The 14,864-nt window shown below is 40.3% G+C and overlaps 1 protein-coding gene across 1 annotated transcript in view; it reads right to left on the reverse strand.

The window, feature by feature from the left end:
• The window catches only part of LOC115355688 (collagen alpha-1(XIV) chain-like), a 29,984-nt gene extending 17,307 nt beyond the window's left edge, over positions 1 to 12,677 (reverse strand). Inside the window, exons 1-6 of the mRNA XM_030046538.1 lie at positions 12,512 to 12,677; positions 11,542 to 11,651; positions 5,543 to 5,692; positions 5,116 to 5,235; positions 2,782 to 2,946; positions 1,408 to 1,554 (exon numbers count right to left, since the gene is read on the reverse strand). Of these exons, the coding sequence (XP_029902398.1) occupies positions 1,408 to 1,554; positions 2,782 to 2,946; positions 5,116 to 5,235; positions 5,543 to 5,692; positions 11,542 to 11,617 (658 nt within the window). The 5' untranslated portion in view covers positions 11,618 to 11,651; positions 12,512 to 12,677. The remainder of the gene's footprint in view (positions 1 to 1,407; positions 1,555 to 2,781; positions 2,947 to 5,115; positions 5,236 to 5,542; positions 5,693 to 11,541; positions 11,652 to 12,511) is intronic.
• Between the last annotated feature and the right edge of the window lie 2,187 nt (positions 12,678 to 14,864).

Genomic DNA, 14,864 nt, shown 5'->3' on the forward strand with positions numbered 1-14,864 from the left:
CGCACGTACTGGCTTCCCTTTCATCTTTTCATTGGCTCTCATCAACGGCCAAGTGAAGCCAATCCTCTTCATATTTTCTACCTACTGCACTGCGATTCAAGGAGAATAACAGAACAGTTTGTTCTCATCTACTATTCTGATTATGATGACTTTATAATGTTTTCTGTCTGTTAGTCCGTGGTCATCAGTGCTCCAGTTTCATTTAGAGAGGTTTGCTGATGTTTATTATGTTTGCTGTTTTTTATTTGGACTTTCCTCGCAGTCCTTCATGAGCAGAGCGACTTTCACAACCCCAAGGACTGTGAAGCCGGAGATCCTTCCACAAGTTTTTAAAAGAATCTGTGATCGTGTGATTGCTGGATACTCACACCAGATCACATATCAGATCCTCTGTTAAATGAAAGTGTATTTTATAATGTGAGACAGCGTTTTCCATCTAATTAAAAACACTGGAATGTGGTCAAACCAATATATCTAAAAATATCACAGAGGCTCCTCACCTGAAATAGATCTTTTTTTTAACATGCATTTGGTTATTATTTTGCTAGTGTTTTTCAGGATGATTTTAACAGAATATTTATTCTGTTCTGTAGATATTTCATAAATTCTATGCCAAGGCTAAAAGGTGAAATCTTTTTAGATATGTTATATTTTATTCTTTATTACTTTTAGGGTATGCCGTTTTTTTGTTGTTGTTTTTTTTTTTAAAGTTTATTCAAGTATATTTAATTATTTATGCAAGTATTCTTCGTATTTAGCTAAAGTTTTTATTTTGTTTCCCTGGTTTCCCTGGAGGATTTTGTTGGCCTACATGCTGTTTTAGAGGCCTTTCCATCTTGACAAAAACACAGCTCTGGGGCACAGAATCCCAGCAACTGGCATTGAAGTATTGCAGTCAGATTAGAGAACTATACTTTGATAATGCATCGCTGTGCACTTAATTTGAAAGGTTTTTCAGGACATTAAAGGAGTTTAGAGTTGCCATAGCAATTTGCATTCCCACACATGTTTGTATATGAAGCCACTTAACCTACAGTTCAAATAAACTGCTTTGGAATACACTACCAGTCAAAAGTTTGGACACACCTTCTCATTCAATGTTTTTTCTTTATTTTTACTACTTTCTACCTTGTAGATACATACTGAAGACATCAAATATATGAAGCAAGATATATGGAATTATGTAGCAAAGAAAAAATTGTTAAATAACTCTAAATATGTTTTATATTTTAGATTCCTCAAAGTAGCCACCCTTTGCTTTGTTGACAGCGCTGCAAACCCTTGGCCTTCTCTCAATGAGCTTCATGTATCCACAATCTGATATCACAATCTGATATCAATACAGAAAAAAAAGTAGGCCACTGAGATGCACGGCTGTTGCCACACAGGATGCTTGGCCTGCAGTACCTGGGCCCTTGACGCTGTTGCAGAGGTTGATGGTGAGGTCATCGACCATGTCCAGGAGGAAGGCGAAGTCTCTGACGTTGTACATGTGAATTTCGTCGGGGTCGGTGGCGATGGACCTCAGCTCTTTCTTGCTAGCACTCTTCACACCTGTGAGAAAGAACATACCGTCAAAACCTAAGAACCAAAACAAAGGTAACATGTCTGTAACCTTTCATGTTGCTGGCAAGGTCTATGGGAGTCATTAGCCTGGCTCCATCTAAGTGAAAAAATAAACCTTACAGCAACTCTGAAGCTGTCTTATATGAGAGAACTGTAACTGTAACCACTGAAATAAGTCTAGTACAAGTACCTTCAGCAATACATGGATCACTGTGCAAGGTGTAAGGATACAAATGTTCAGCGGTTACAGTTCCACCATCTAACTTCTCTCTCATTTAATTAAAAAAAAAAAAAAAAAAAAAAAAAAAAAAAAAAAAAAATCCAATACGTTTTATTTCAAATCCACATGATCCACTGTGTAAAACAGACAGCTTCAGAGCTGCTGGAAGGTTTATTTTTTCACTTTTGAGGGAGCCAGGCTAACGACTCCCATACAGTTCAAGTCTTTATGCTAAGCTAACAGTAAATGCTACACATACAATCTGAACCACTGGACATTCAGAGGTGAAAATGGGGTCCAACATCTGGTCTCAGTCTGGGGAAGTCATCAAAATGGTATTTTGCCCAAAACACTAGGAGTAATCCTTTAAATTCTTCCATTTACATTTCAGGGATTTAGCTGGTACTATTACACTGTGACTCAGAATGAGTGCAACCATAGAAAAACCTTCAAATAGCACATGAAAACAAGACTTAAAGAGGTCTAGCACTCTGGCAGCAGATAAAACTGATGCCAAAGGCCCGATCTCCCAAATTTTTTCTGATATGAGGACAATGTCTCCATGTACAAAAAGTGAGAGAAATCTGTTCCCCAACAGGAAGGGACAAGACTACAAACAGGAAGAGGTCTGACACTGAAACAGCGATGTGGAAAACAAAACTGTGGAGGTCAGGGGGGCAAACAGGTGGAGAAATTTACCTTCAACTCGGGTAAGTTCCATTTCCAACTCATGACCTTAAGCTAACCTGAGCTAAACCAGTTCAGCAGTCTAAACATGACCACAACACGTGTTACCTAAATGCAAAGCTAACCTAAAGTTTCTTACTGACCTAAACTTGACTTCTAACTAACCTTTACTACACTGACAGAACTGTGTTCAATTCATAGCAGAGGAACCAAGTCTTCAAAAGGAAAGGCAAAGGAACATTCTTCATGCCTACAACACATTCTGGTGCTCCTTTCACAAAGAGCTCAGGACTAGAGGAAACTCTCACCGATGGCGTAGAGCTCGATGCCCTGGTCTCTCAGCCTCTGGGAGCTGAGGACAATCTCGTCCTGGGACCTTCCATCGGTGATGAGGACACCGATTTTACGAGAGTCTGGACGCATTCCCACGTTGGCTTTGAAGTTGTTCTGGAGGATGTAGTTCAGAGCCCTTCCTACATGACAAGGCAATAAGAAGGTATTACAAACCTTTCAAACAGTCTGAAGAAGTGCTTCGACAATAGGATTCACAGTGGAGTGTAAAAACCAAAATGTGTAATAAATAAAAGTTCAGCGACCACAAAGTACACCTGAACAGGACTGAGTTTATTTCCATGAATTGTTCCAGCAAAGACACTGACCTGCTTGATTCTAAATCATAAAATGGTATTATGAATTGCAAATATAATGGCAATGGACAGCTTGTCAAATCGTGATGGATAAGGTGTCTCATTTGTGAATACAAGAGGAGTAGAAACTTGAATATCATAATTAATCAGATTCAGAAAACTTTATTTGTCCCCGGGGGGGAATTTAAGGCACATTTGAGCAGCATGACTTAAAACAAGAAAATAAAATAAATAAACAAACAAATAAACAAATAAACAGTGTATACACAGTATACTAGGGCTGTAGTCAACCAAAGAAAATCTTGGTCGACTAAAGTCCTGAAATTTCGACCAAAAGTCGACTAATCGGGGGGCCGCGGGAATACAAAAAAAGTTACTATTTTTAGATGAATTCACTGGGCAGTAGCCTACGTGGTAGCCTTGGGCTGATCTGTCATCAGCCATCAACAGCTAATCAAGTTTGAATACCTCCTAGTTTCCCCTCAGATTTGATTTAGCTTCATGAATAATATCTCCATACCTGGACAAGAAGTCGATTTCAGCCATTCAAAGTTACTTTTATTTGAAAGACCACCGGAGTGAAAGTCTTGGGGAAGCAACAAAGTACAAATACTTATCTGTATTTATTATTCTGACAATTTTTTATCTTTTACTCCCTACATTTTAACACAAACATCTGTACTTTCTACACCTTACATTTTCAAACCAGGCTCGTTTCTTTGGTTTTAAAGCATTCGTGGGGAATTATCGATTATTTTTAGTTGAAGCTGAAGCAGTACTTGTGCTTTTGCCAGAATCTGTACTTGTACTTAAGAATGTGTGTACTTTTGTGTGTGTAAAAACAAAGCTTAGAGAATGCTTGACTTCCTTTTTGTGGGCCTGCTGATAGTCTCTAAATTTTATTGACTTTTTTATTTTCATTAATGTAATTTGTAACTTTTTATTACCCGTAGATGCATGAGTTAAATGTACTTTAAAATGTCTCACACAAATGACAATATTTTAAATTATAAATCACTGTTCTACAGACAAAATATGTTGGTTTCCAGGGCTGGGCAATATGGACAAAATCAAATATCACAATATTTTTGACCGAATACCTCAATATTGTTATTATGATGATACTGTGGAAATGACAGTTGGTGCTTTCATAAAATATTTACACAATAAGAGATCTATAAGTAATACCTATATCAATCAATCAATCAATCAATCTTTATTTGTAGAGCACTTTTCATCATGACATGTAGCACAAAGTGCTTTACATGTTAAAAACATCCCCTGCCCCCCTCCCCACCCCAACCTCTAAACCCCCACCCCACGATTCTCTCTTACATACACACACAGATACACACACACACACACACACCCACACACACTCGCACACACACACACACACAGACACACACACACACACACACACACACACACACACACACACACACACACACACACACACACACACATAATGTTTGTTTGGCTGAGTACAGAGGAACCAGGTCAGGAAGCGCTGCCATCTGCGCATAATAAAGTGAGTTAAAGCAAATAATAGAACAGCTACAGGAGTCTGCTAAGTTCAGAAAATTGCATCAGTTTACAAGACAATCACCATGTTGTGATATCCAAAATCCCAGATTATATCGAGTCTCATATCATATTGATATAATATCAGTATATTGCCCAGACCTAAATCAGGTTCAGCAGAAAGGATGAAAATAATCAGCTTAAATTATTGAAAAATGCATTCAATCTAATACGGGTCATTTTTGACCCACTCATGGAGGAGTGTAGCTACCAGTCACTTATGCATCTAAGGGTTAACATAATTACAATAATGCTTAATTACTTGCAAGTTATCTACGTCAACTTATTATGACAGGCAATAACAAGGCATCAACAACCCCAGTTGAGCCCGTTGCAGCATCAACAGCCACTCTGGACTGTGTGACCAGGTGTGACCAGGTGTGGATCGGGGGTGAAGGCCGATCAGCTCACCTGTCATGGTGTTTCCTCCTTTGTACGGCAGGTTGACGATGGCCTCCAGCAGGGAATCCCGAGTCGCATGGGCGTTGAGGTGCCACTCAGTTTTGGGGTCTCCGCTGTACTGAGTCAGACCTGCAGAGAGAACACAGCACGTACTCAGCATTTCCAGCCTTCCTCTTCACTCAAAACTACCATGACAATAATAACAATTAAATATTTATCCTGCACTTGAAGGAAAAGCCACATTAACAAGGAACCAGCAATTTAATGATGTTCATTCATCCAACAGCACCACTGGTCAAACAGTAGATGTAATAGGAATAGTACTAGTGTTGACAGCTGGAGAGTTCGTAGTAGTCAGTACTATAGCGTTAGCATGATTGTTAGTTACATAAACAGTAGCAGTAATAATATTAGTGGTATTATTTGGTAATATTACCGATCTGGACTCTGTCAGGGCCGATTTCGAAGACGCCGACCATGCGGCCAATAAAGGCCCGGATGGTTTTGAAGTTCAGACGGCCGATGCTCCACGAGCCGTCCACCAGCAGCACGATGTCGGCCTTGGCTGTGGTTTTACACTGGGCATCTGAAAGAGTTGAGGTGGGGGGGCAGTGAGAGGGAAGCCTGGTGCACCATGGACACCCACACGAAATGAAGCGTCCACTTACTGCAGCAACACATTTAGTAATATATGAAGTTTTAAACAGGAGAGGAACGGAGGATTGTGTGCAGGAAGGAGTGAAAAGGTGAAATGTGAAAGGTGTAGAGGATTGTGGGTTATGACACACAGGAGAAAATCATATCAGTGTCACAAAGGGCAAAGAAAATACATTTATACAACATCATCTTACACAACATTATATAACTCAAGTTTACACAGTTTTACTTTCGCAACACATCGTATAATAGCAGGATTAACTGCCTTCTCCTCAGGGCTTTTTTTTCTTCTTCTTCTCTTCCAAGTCAAGTGCTCGTTGTGAATCCGCAGGCGAGGCAGCCCTGCGGTTGCTGCCTGGCTGTTTCTGAGGCTGACACTGAGGCCGTCCCCCTCGGATAGGTAATAATGATAAAAAGTAATGATATTCTGTAATGACAGTCTGTTTGAGTTATACTACCGCCAGTAAACAATATACTGTCCCCCCGACGTTCATTAATAAAAACAGATGTCATAAACAGAGGCAGCTCTAAAAGGCATCTAATACACTGCAGACGACTGTGTTGGATCCCATGTATCTGAGTAAAAGCACAGGTCTTAGCCAATATCAGCCCCGGTCTGCTGTATGTTGACTGGCTATGCGGTACACATCACCGGTGTCCTGCAGAAACCCCGCAGTAATTGTGCCTTTTGTTGGTTTTGTGCTGAGGCCAACAGCTGACGTTGCCCTCCAAGTCATCAAAAGTTTGATTTAAAACAACAAAGAGTGATTTTTGCAAATTACCACTGTTTGCCTTTGGGAATTGCTTATGTCTTTGTGATTATAATACAAAGCACAGGTCAACTTTTATGCATTACTTCAAAAAATGTTAAATTGTGTATCCATTTAAGACTGTACTCCGCCTTCAAATCTTAAACCAAGCAGGGGAAAACTGTGTTGATGCCACATTAACATTCATTAGTGTTATGGTCCCTGTGTGACCGCCCCTCATTATTCATTATTTATTCCTTACATTCAGTCATTGTTTATTATGTACATTCATTTTATTGCTTAGTTTCTGTTCATTGTGGTGTGTTTTCCTTGTTTTAATCTGTTTTGTTTTGTGAATTGACTGATGTCCCAGCATTCCTCAGGATTCCCCCTCTGGTCCACACCCTCCGGGGCTGTCACCTGCGTTTCCTGCCTGCCGTGGTCCCCGCCTCTCATCTGCCACTGGTCCAATCACAACCTGCCGAATCATCCCTCTCCAGCTGGTAAAAGCGTCTCTGTGACAGTGACAGGGCCAGCTGTCTCTGTGCCTCTCGTTATGTTAACTTGTGTTTTTGAACAGTGTAGGCTACACGTGTAATTGTGTCTGTTAATGTAATGTTAACTTAGTCAAAAACGAGTTAACAGAGTTAACAGTCCAATAGTTATCAGATTGCCTTGTGATAGTCGTTAACTTAAATGGAGGCCATTGTGTCACGAGTTTGGGGGATTTGTTTTGACTTTGGTTTCGTTTTCTTTTCTTTTCTTATTCACTGAAACATACAGATCATTTATGTTTAGATTTCACTAGGTTTATGGGTGGCGGCCCAGATGTATTTTTGTTTTCAACATGTATTTGTGTTTTCTTAAAGCTGAACAGCTGCATAGGTAGGTTATATGAGGGAGGTGAGGAAACTCGCGCCAAGCAGCTAAAAGTAATTTGTACTAATCATAATCATGTGCGACACAGTTTGGTCTGCAGCTCTTACGCAACAGTGATATTGATTCCACCTGACAACAAATAATTCAACGTTCTGGTACTAATCGGGGTGGTATTTCATAGTCAGACCACTCCTCTGCTGTTCTCAGATGACTTGGATCGGGATGTGTCTGTGTGTCTGGTCTGCAGGCCTGCTTAGTGAGGCCGCTGGTGGAGTGCAGTGTGGTGCTGGTGGTGTCATCGGCTTTTACCCGAAGGATCAAGAGGTGGCGGTTCAGGAGCATCGGAGAGGGTTGTCTTCTCCTCTCCTGCCAGGGGCATACTCTGCCCTCCGTCAAACATCCCAAACACTGCCACGAGTACTCAGTTCCTGCCCTGGGGGAAAGAGGAAGTTACAAAGATCAGTCTTTCCTGTTCCGGATTCAAAGGCTTTCATTATGTCTGCTCTTGCATAATGATTGGTAGCAGGTCATTTACAACTGCACTAGGCAAGAATTTTATGTACAAATAAAGATGTCTCATAACCAACTCATCCAACCCACGGTTCGGTCCAAACTTCGGTTTTTGAATCACAGTTCGGTTCAAACCTCTGTTTTCAAAAACTACTGAAGAAACGTTTTGAAAACTTCTAAAAAAAACATGTCTGGATTTTATTAACAAAATGTTGCATTGCAATAAAGAGCATGAACATTACTATAACACTTTTCTTACCGCTCTTCTCTGATACAGCTGCCTGTAGTATTTCCGACAGATGTGACTTTCACACACACGGTGTTTTTAATGACCCAGTTGTCAGTGATATAATGTCCAACCATGTGTAGTTAATGCAGTGAACTCGCTGCTTCAGTCCTCTTGTAGTTTAGCCTTCACGTCTTCATAAAGTTTAGGCAACACATTTTGGCTGAAATGTGGTCGACTGGGCACGTCATGTCGCTGTTCCAGGACACTTAGCAAATGTCTGAATTAAGCATTATTGTAATAATGTATGTAATAGTGCGATTATACAACTATTACTAACAAATAAAATGTATAATCAAAATGTATTCACATTGTGGGCATTTCGCTGTCAAAATATTAAAGTTTTTGCCGGTATTCTCTCCGTTTCAGTGGAAATGCAGGAGATCTGATGTTAACTAGTCCTTGTCAGCCAGCCAGCTTGGGCTTATTATGTTTTCAGGACATCGTGATTTCCCCAAACTGAATAAATACCGAATATAGCCACACAAAACTGCTTTACTAGCTCAATCATGTTGTAACTAGAATATCCGCTGGGAAAAAAAATGTTTTTTTCATGGATTGATAGTTATACTTCTGCCGACTTCCCGGTCATTTTTAAGCTAACAGGTGCCGTGACAGCGACTCAGCAGCACAGCTGATCTTTATCTACAACCAACTTATATGAAGTTATATTTAAATACAGGCTACTGCTTTCCAGTGTCGGCTCCACAACAAACATCTGTCTTTTAATAAACTCACCGGCAGACGTTTCATTCCAGCTGGGGCTGTGTCCCTCCAAGCTAACATTAGCTCCTGTTCATGAGGCTGAGCAGCAGCAGTTGAAGTGTCTGTCCGGTGTTTGTCAGCTCGGCTTGGAGACATCTGACGGCCCAAGACGGTGACCGGGCCGGACCGGCTTCATGTCCTGACCTCTCCTGCTGATCCAGCTCTTCACTCGTCTCTCTCGCGTATCTCTCCTTTTTCTCTTCTGTCTTGTCTTCCTCGTTCAGCCGTTTATCCAAACTCAGGTCGCCAAATAAATTAAAATCGACACCCAAACGGTCCTTTATGCAGAACAAAGCTGACAGCGGCTTTTGATGCGGGTTTCAGGGAAACGTTTGTCGTTGCCATGGAAACCACACAGACTCGGGCAGTAAGATGTAGGCGGAGTAATATTTTCAGTGATGAGGTCTTTAAGCACGAGAGGGTGTGCTTCACCGTTATTATTGTCTCGACGGTGATGCGGCCGTTTGATAATGTCTATCCTCACTGATATTAACAGTGAAGCCAAAGTGAACCGAGGCTCGGGAAAACGGAATGAGTTTCTAAACCGAAATCCTTTGGACAGAGGTTTTCCGGTTCGGTCCAAAACCGATACACCCCTATTAATTATGTTGCTTAATGCTTATTACTCATTCCCCCCAACACAATTGGGTCTTTCTTTCCAACTTCCTCTAAGATGGGAGCAACGTTAACTGACAGCTGAATGCTTAAATTAGACCTGTTTCTGAAACAAGTTGCTAATGAAGTCTCAGTAACATTGTCCTTATAAATAACCACTAATGAGCTAACGTTAGCTCGCAAATAAGTAACTGTAAGTAACCTTGTGTTTATGCCATTTTAAATGAACTATTTCATCACATCACATCATTACCTCGGTCCCTTTCACGCTTCTCCTCTTCTTTTCTTCTAAGGATACAGAGCCGCAGAGGGATGCAGGCAGAAATTTAAATTGGAAAAATGATTTCATTATTATTTAAAGACTTATGGCGATATGTTCTGTTGTTGTTTTGTAGTGTGTTCTAATTTTTCGAATAGACACACACACACACACACACACACACACACACACACACACACACACACACACACACACACACACACACACACACACACACACACACACACACTCAGGCTTAAGAGATATAGCTTTAACCTGGAGGCTGTCTTACTTTGTACAGTGTGTACCAATAATACCAGGATGACGATGTGCTATTAACTTGACATTTATTCAAGAGGCTGCAGGTTAGACGTGCATACAGGAAGGCTGACTTCCACATACTGACTCATGTAGACCTAAAGACACACCCCACAGATACACTGTATGGACCAATTACTGTAATCAATAGGTAAACAGTAGATGGTGTTACAATATAATAATGGTACTTATCAATGTCAATCCAATAATTACTTGGATATTCTGTGGGAATATTGCACAGGCTCTGCTCTAAAAAACGCTTTCACTCAATAATTTTTCACCAAAACTTTGATTGTTTAAAGCAGATGCCCCACTTGTTAGGAGTCTTCTCACTTTTCTCCAAGATGCTCAGACCTTTAAGTCAACTTGCCAAACTATTCCAAACGGTAGGCTGTAATGTGTTATTACCCTGTTACGACCCCTCCAACCTCTCAAAAGGCGGTCAGCGTCCCAGCTCTGATGTTAAAGGTTTTATAATTAACCAACCGGGGTTTGTGCGCCTCCCACTGAATCAAAAAAATGCACCCCAAATAACCAGTGACTTACCCGGTGACAGACATCATGCGCTTACTCGGGCAAAGATACCAGAACCTATAAATGAACTCCAAGTAATATACGATAAAGACAATTCAATGGCATGTAAAACCTGTTAATATAGGCGAACCATAAAAAATCCTCCTGATCATCCAATGTGTTTTTACAGAACTTTTTTATTCTGAGGTCTTTACTCTGAGAGAATATCCAGAGGTGCAGAGTAGCAGATTTTCTCTGCCTAACCTCTAAAACCTCTGGAAAGTATTGTGAAACTCATGTTTTGTCGTTCTGTTCAATCAGGAAAAGGACATAGGGAGGAAACTTGGCCACCTGCCGTCTGATTTTTTTTTTTCTTTTATTTTCCATTGTTTTTTTTTTTGTTTGTAGTGTTTTTGTTTTTGTTTTGTTTTTTTAAACTGGACAGTCTCTGTGGATCTTGTGATTTTGTCAGTGGGTAGATTTTGAGCAAAGGTGCCTCCTGGTGTTAGAAAGATCAAACTACATCTGTCTGAGCAGAGGATGCCCTGCTTAGCTGCCCTGCTTAGCGGTAGGGAACAGCAAGATTCCTTTTCTCATAGCAACATCTGATGGAATCTGACAGAAAATTTAATTGCTAGGAACTAATTGGTCAAGGAAAAGTTCTGACAAATCAGCCTGTTATCACGAAAAATCACAGAAGTATGAATGAAACAAATCAGTTCACAAATACACACATTATTTTACATGATGTGACTTTTTATTCACAGCAGCTGAACATTTTCAAGCAGTCTAATATCAGAGAGAGGAGGTGATGTCAGGAGTGTTTGGTAAGAGGAGGTGCAGGAGGAAGAGGAGCAGGAGAAGGAGGAGGAGAGCGGCTTTACCTGATGTCTGGGCCTGAGTGGAGGACAGCAGCGCTGCGAGGAGGGCCGCCGCCGCCAGAGACAGCCTGCTCTTCATTTTCGCTCCCTGGCTCAGCAGCACATGAATGAATCTGCGAGAAAGGAAGAGCCAGTTTAGGCTGAGAGCTCAGCAGCTTCACCGCTTCAGGCGCTTCACCTTGACCCGGGTTTGGGAGAAACCTCAGCAGACAGACACTACGTGCACATGGACTTCAGACAGCCGCCTCACATGAATCTAAAAAGCACTCGACGCTGTCTGGCCCGTTAGAAGTCTCCAGAAAACGCAGCTGACACTAAATTAACCAACCGGGGTTTGCGCGCCTCTTGCTGCATCAAAAAAATGCGCCCCAACTAAGCAGAGTCTTATCCGGTGACAAACAGCATGCGCTTGCTCGGGCAAAGACATCAGAACCTATTATGAACTCCAAGTAATTCACAATAAAGACAATTTGAATGGCATGGAAAACCTGTTAATTTAAACGAGCCATAAAAAATGCGCGCACTCTCACTGCATGATATTCCAATGTAGGTCTTCTATCAAGCATAAAGCCTGTTCTATCACTGTAAAATCTGATGCAGTTTCATATTTCTTTATTGATAAGATGGCAATATGAACAGACAGAAGCTCTCTCCAGTTTAGAGTAACCGAGCACCAAATGCGCCGTGCGTAATTACGCACAGCAATGCCAAGAATGGACCCAAGGTTTATGCTGTTATCCGGATAAAAACGAAGTTAAAATTAGATTATCTAAGAGTTCTGTTCTATCTTTTTCTCTTTTTAGCTTCTTTTTATTAATTGTTTTTATGCATGTTTTCTTGTGTTGCTTTTATATTGTTTTAATGCCTTAATGCCTTTATGCATGCCATAAAATCAATTAAATTGACATAATCTGAGAAATACAAAAAAAAAAAAAAAAAAAAAAAAAAAAAGCGTTATTCATGCATCACTGACCTACGGAAGAGGTTTTCAGTATTCTCTGGTTTGATTCGAAGAACGGAAAAGGTTAAAGCCTTTGTTGTAGACACCCCGACTGTGAAATGATGGAGAGTGAGATGGTCCAGTGGAAAAGTCGGAGAGCTCAGTGGCTTGAGTTCCCAGACGCGTCGGCCTGCCTCTTTCCAAGTGGGAAGACTCTCCACACAATCTGCTACTTAATAGGGGGCTGCTCCCAGCTCTCCCTGCACCGTCGTAAGCTCTTACGACATCCATCGAGGCCAAATGATGTGTAACCTCTAAAAGTGCGGGGAGACACACTCGGAAACTTTTACCTATTTCATCTTTAGCCGATGCGGTGTTTGCTTACTCCAAGACCTGCAGGGAAAAACAAATACGAATTTTATCATGTACCTACAAAGCAGACAGATCAACGCAGGAATACAAATAAGCGAGAAAAACTCTTGAGGAAAAAATGTGAAATGTCCTCACCACAGTGAGAACAGACAAAACAGGTTGTTTTGTCTTATTTTTATTTTATGTTATTTTATTTCATGTTAATTCATTTCGTTTTATTTTAAGCCTGAGTGAGATGGATGTTGTTTTGCATCGAGTTGGTGGCGCCACCAAGTGGAATAAAGGAATAGCTTAATTTCTCAGCATTTACTGGCATTATGCAGCAAGTTGCATGCTGGCACGTGAGGGTGTTTACTGAATATTACAGTTTTTCTCAATTGATTTGGGTCATTTCTTGAAACAGAAACTACATTCTCAAAATAACATGTACAAAACTCCAAACCACTTGGCAATTGTTCACAACATACTGGAACTTCTCATTCATTTCATGAAATTGCAAATGTCTTAGTACATGTCTCAATGTCTCAGTACATCTGTGCAAATGATTAAGTACAGTTAGCCTACAGTTAGCACAATTTCCAAGTGAATAGATCTTGTTGATCTAAACTGACTGTTGGGTTCTCAGTCTAATGGTTGTTCTCTCCAAAACATGTCAGCATCATTTCATTGTATAAGTCATCACATGCACAATAGTCTGTTCAATTGTCAAAATTAGTCAAGAACATAATACCATGAATAATACCATATATGAATCTCTTAGAACATTTGATAAGTTGTTTACAGTTTTTTTCAATAATTTTTTTTTCAGTATAATGAAACTGGGATCCACTTTGTCGTCATCTTCACCTCCAAACCACAGCAGAAGTTTTCTTTTGCAAATGTGTTCATACCTTTTCATTGGATTCACACATTTTTCACGCTCTTTTGCACAACACTTCTCACATGTGTCATTTACATGGCCCTGACTCCATTGACTTCACTATGGTAGTCAAAAGCAAAACATCTGCTCACAGCTGATAGAAATGAGCTGCATCTCTGTGAAATCACTAGTGCACCTGCATCACTACCCTTTCCACCAATCACCATTCACCAATCAATCAGGATGCACCTACAAAAAAGGGGCCTATAAATTGTATTCTGTATTTTTTTTTCTCAACTCCTTTGAGTTTTTCTGTGTAATACTGTATGTGAATTACAGTATTTCAGTTTTTGCCATCAATACAGTAAAATTTCACTTCAAAGTCTTTCTGACTTTGGATGCAGTTCTTTACTGTAAGTTCACATTTGAATGTGTAGCTCACAGGAGAACCTTGTTCAAACTGACAGCTGTATTTTGTATTCTGCTGTCAACATGTTACAGAACAGTAGAGCTGACTGAAGGAATCTACTCATTTGGGCAGAAGTTGAGTTGTTTGAGGGAAATATTGGCTTTTGCTACTTGCTTTACAATATGTAACTATGTAAATTGTCAAAAAAAAAAATATGACTGCAATACAAAAAAAAGTAAAGTGGAACTTGCTCAGACTGTAAAGGGTGTGTTGCATTTTGGTGTTGAGTATGAAGTGAGTGAGTGGCTGGATTTACTCACCTGACTGTAATTTGTATTGGGCGGTGACAAAATGGGCTTTTGCTGCATGTTTGAAATGTTTTGTCATGGTAAGAGCCTTTTGCAAACAAAATGTGTTATTTGGGGAAGAGCGCCTCTCATTAGGCCGATGTATTAGCTGTTTTGATACCAGGGTTTCTGAGCTGACAGAGGAGGTAAAGCGATTTAAAAAAAAACTGTAATGGTTACAATTTCCTTGGCAGTATGAGTGCAACGTGTGATGTCAAACCTTGGAGGCTACTCATACCGTAAAATCCGATATACACACACACACACACACACACACACACACACACACACATATATATATATATAAATATATATATATATATATATATATATATATATGTGTATAGAGCTAAGACTGAGAGGTGGACATGAGGGATATTTCAATGGTCCTCTGCCATA

This window comes from Myripristis murdjan, chromosome 24, assembly GCF_902150065.1.
Source record: "Myripristis murdjan chromosome 24, fMyrMur1.1, whole genome shotgun sequence".
In the NCBI taxonomy this organism is placed as follows: domain Eukaryota; kingdom Metazoa; phylum Chordata; class Actinopteri; order Holocentriformes; family Holocentridae; genus Myripristis; species Myripristis murdjan.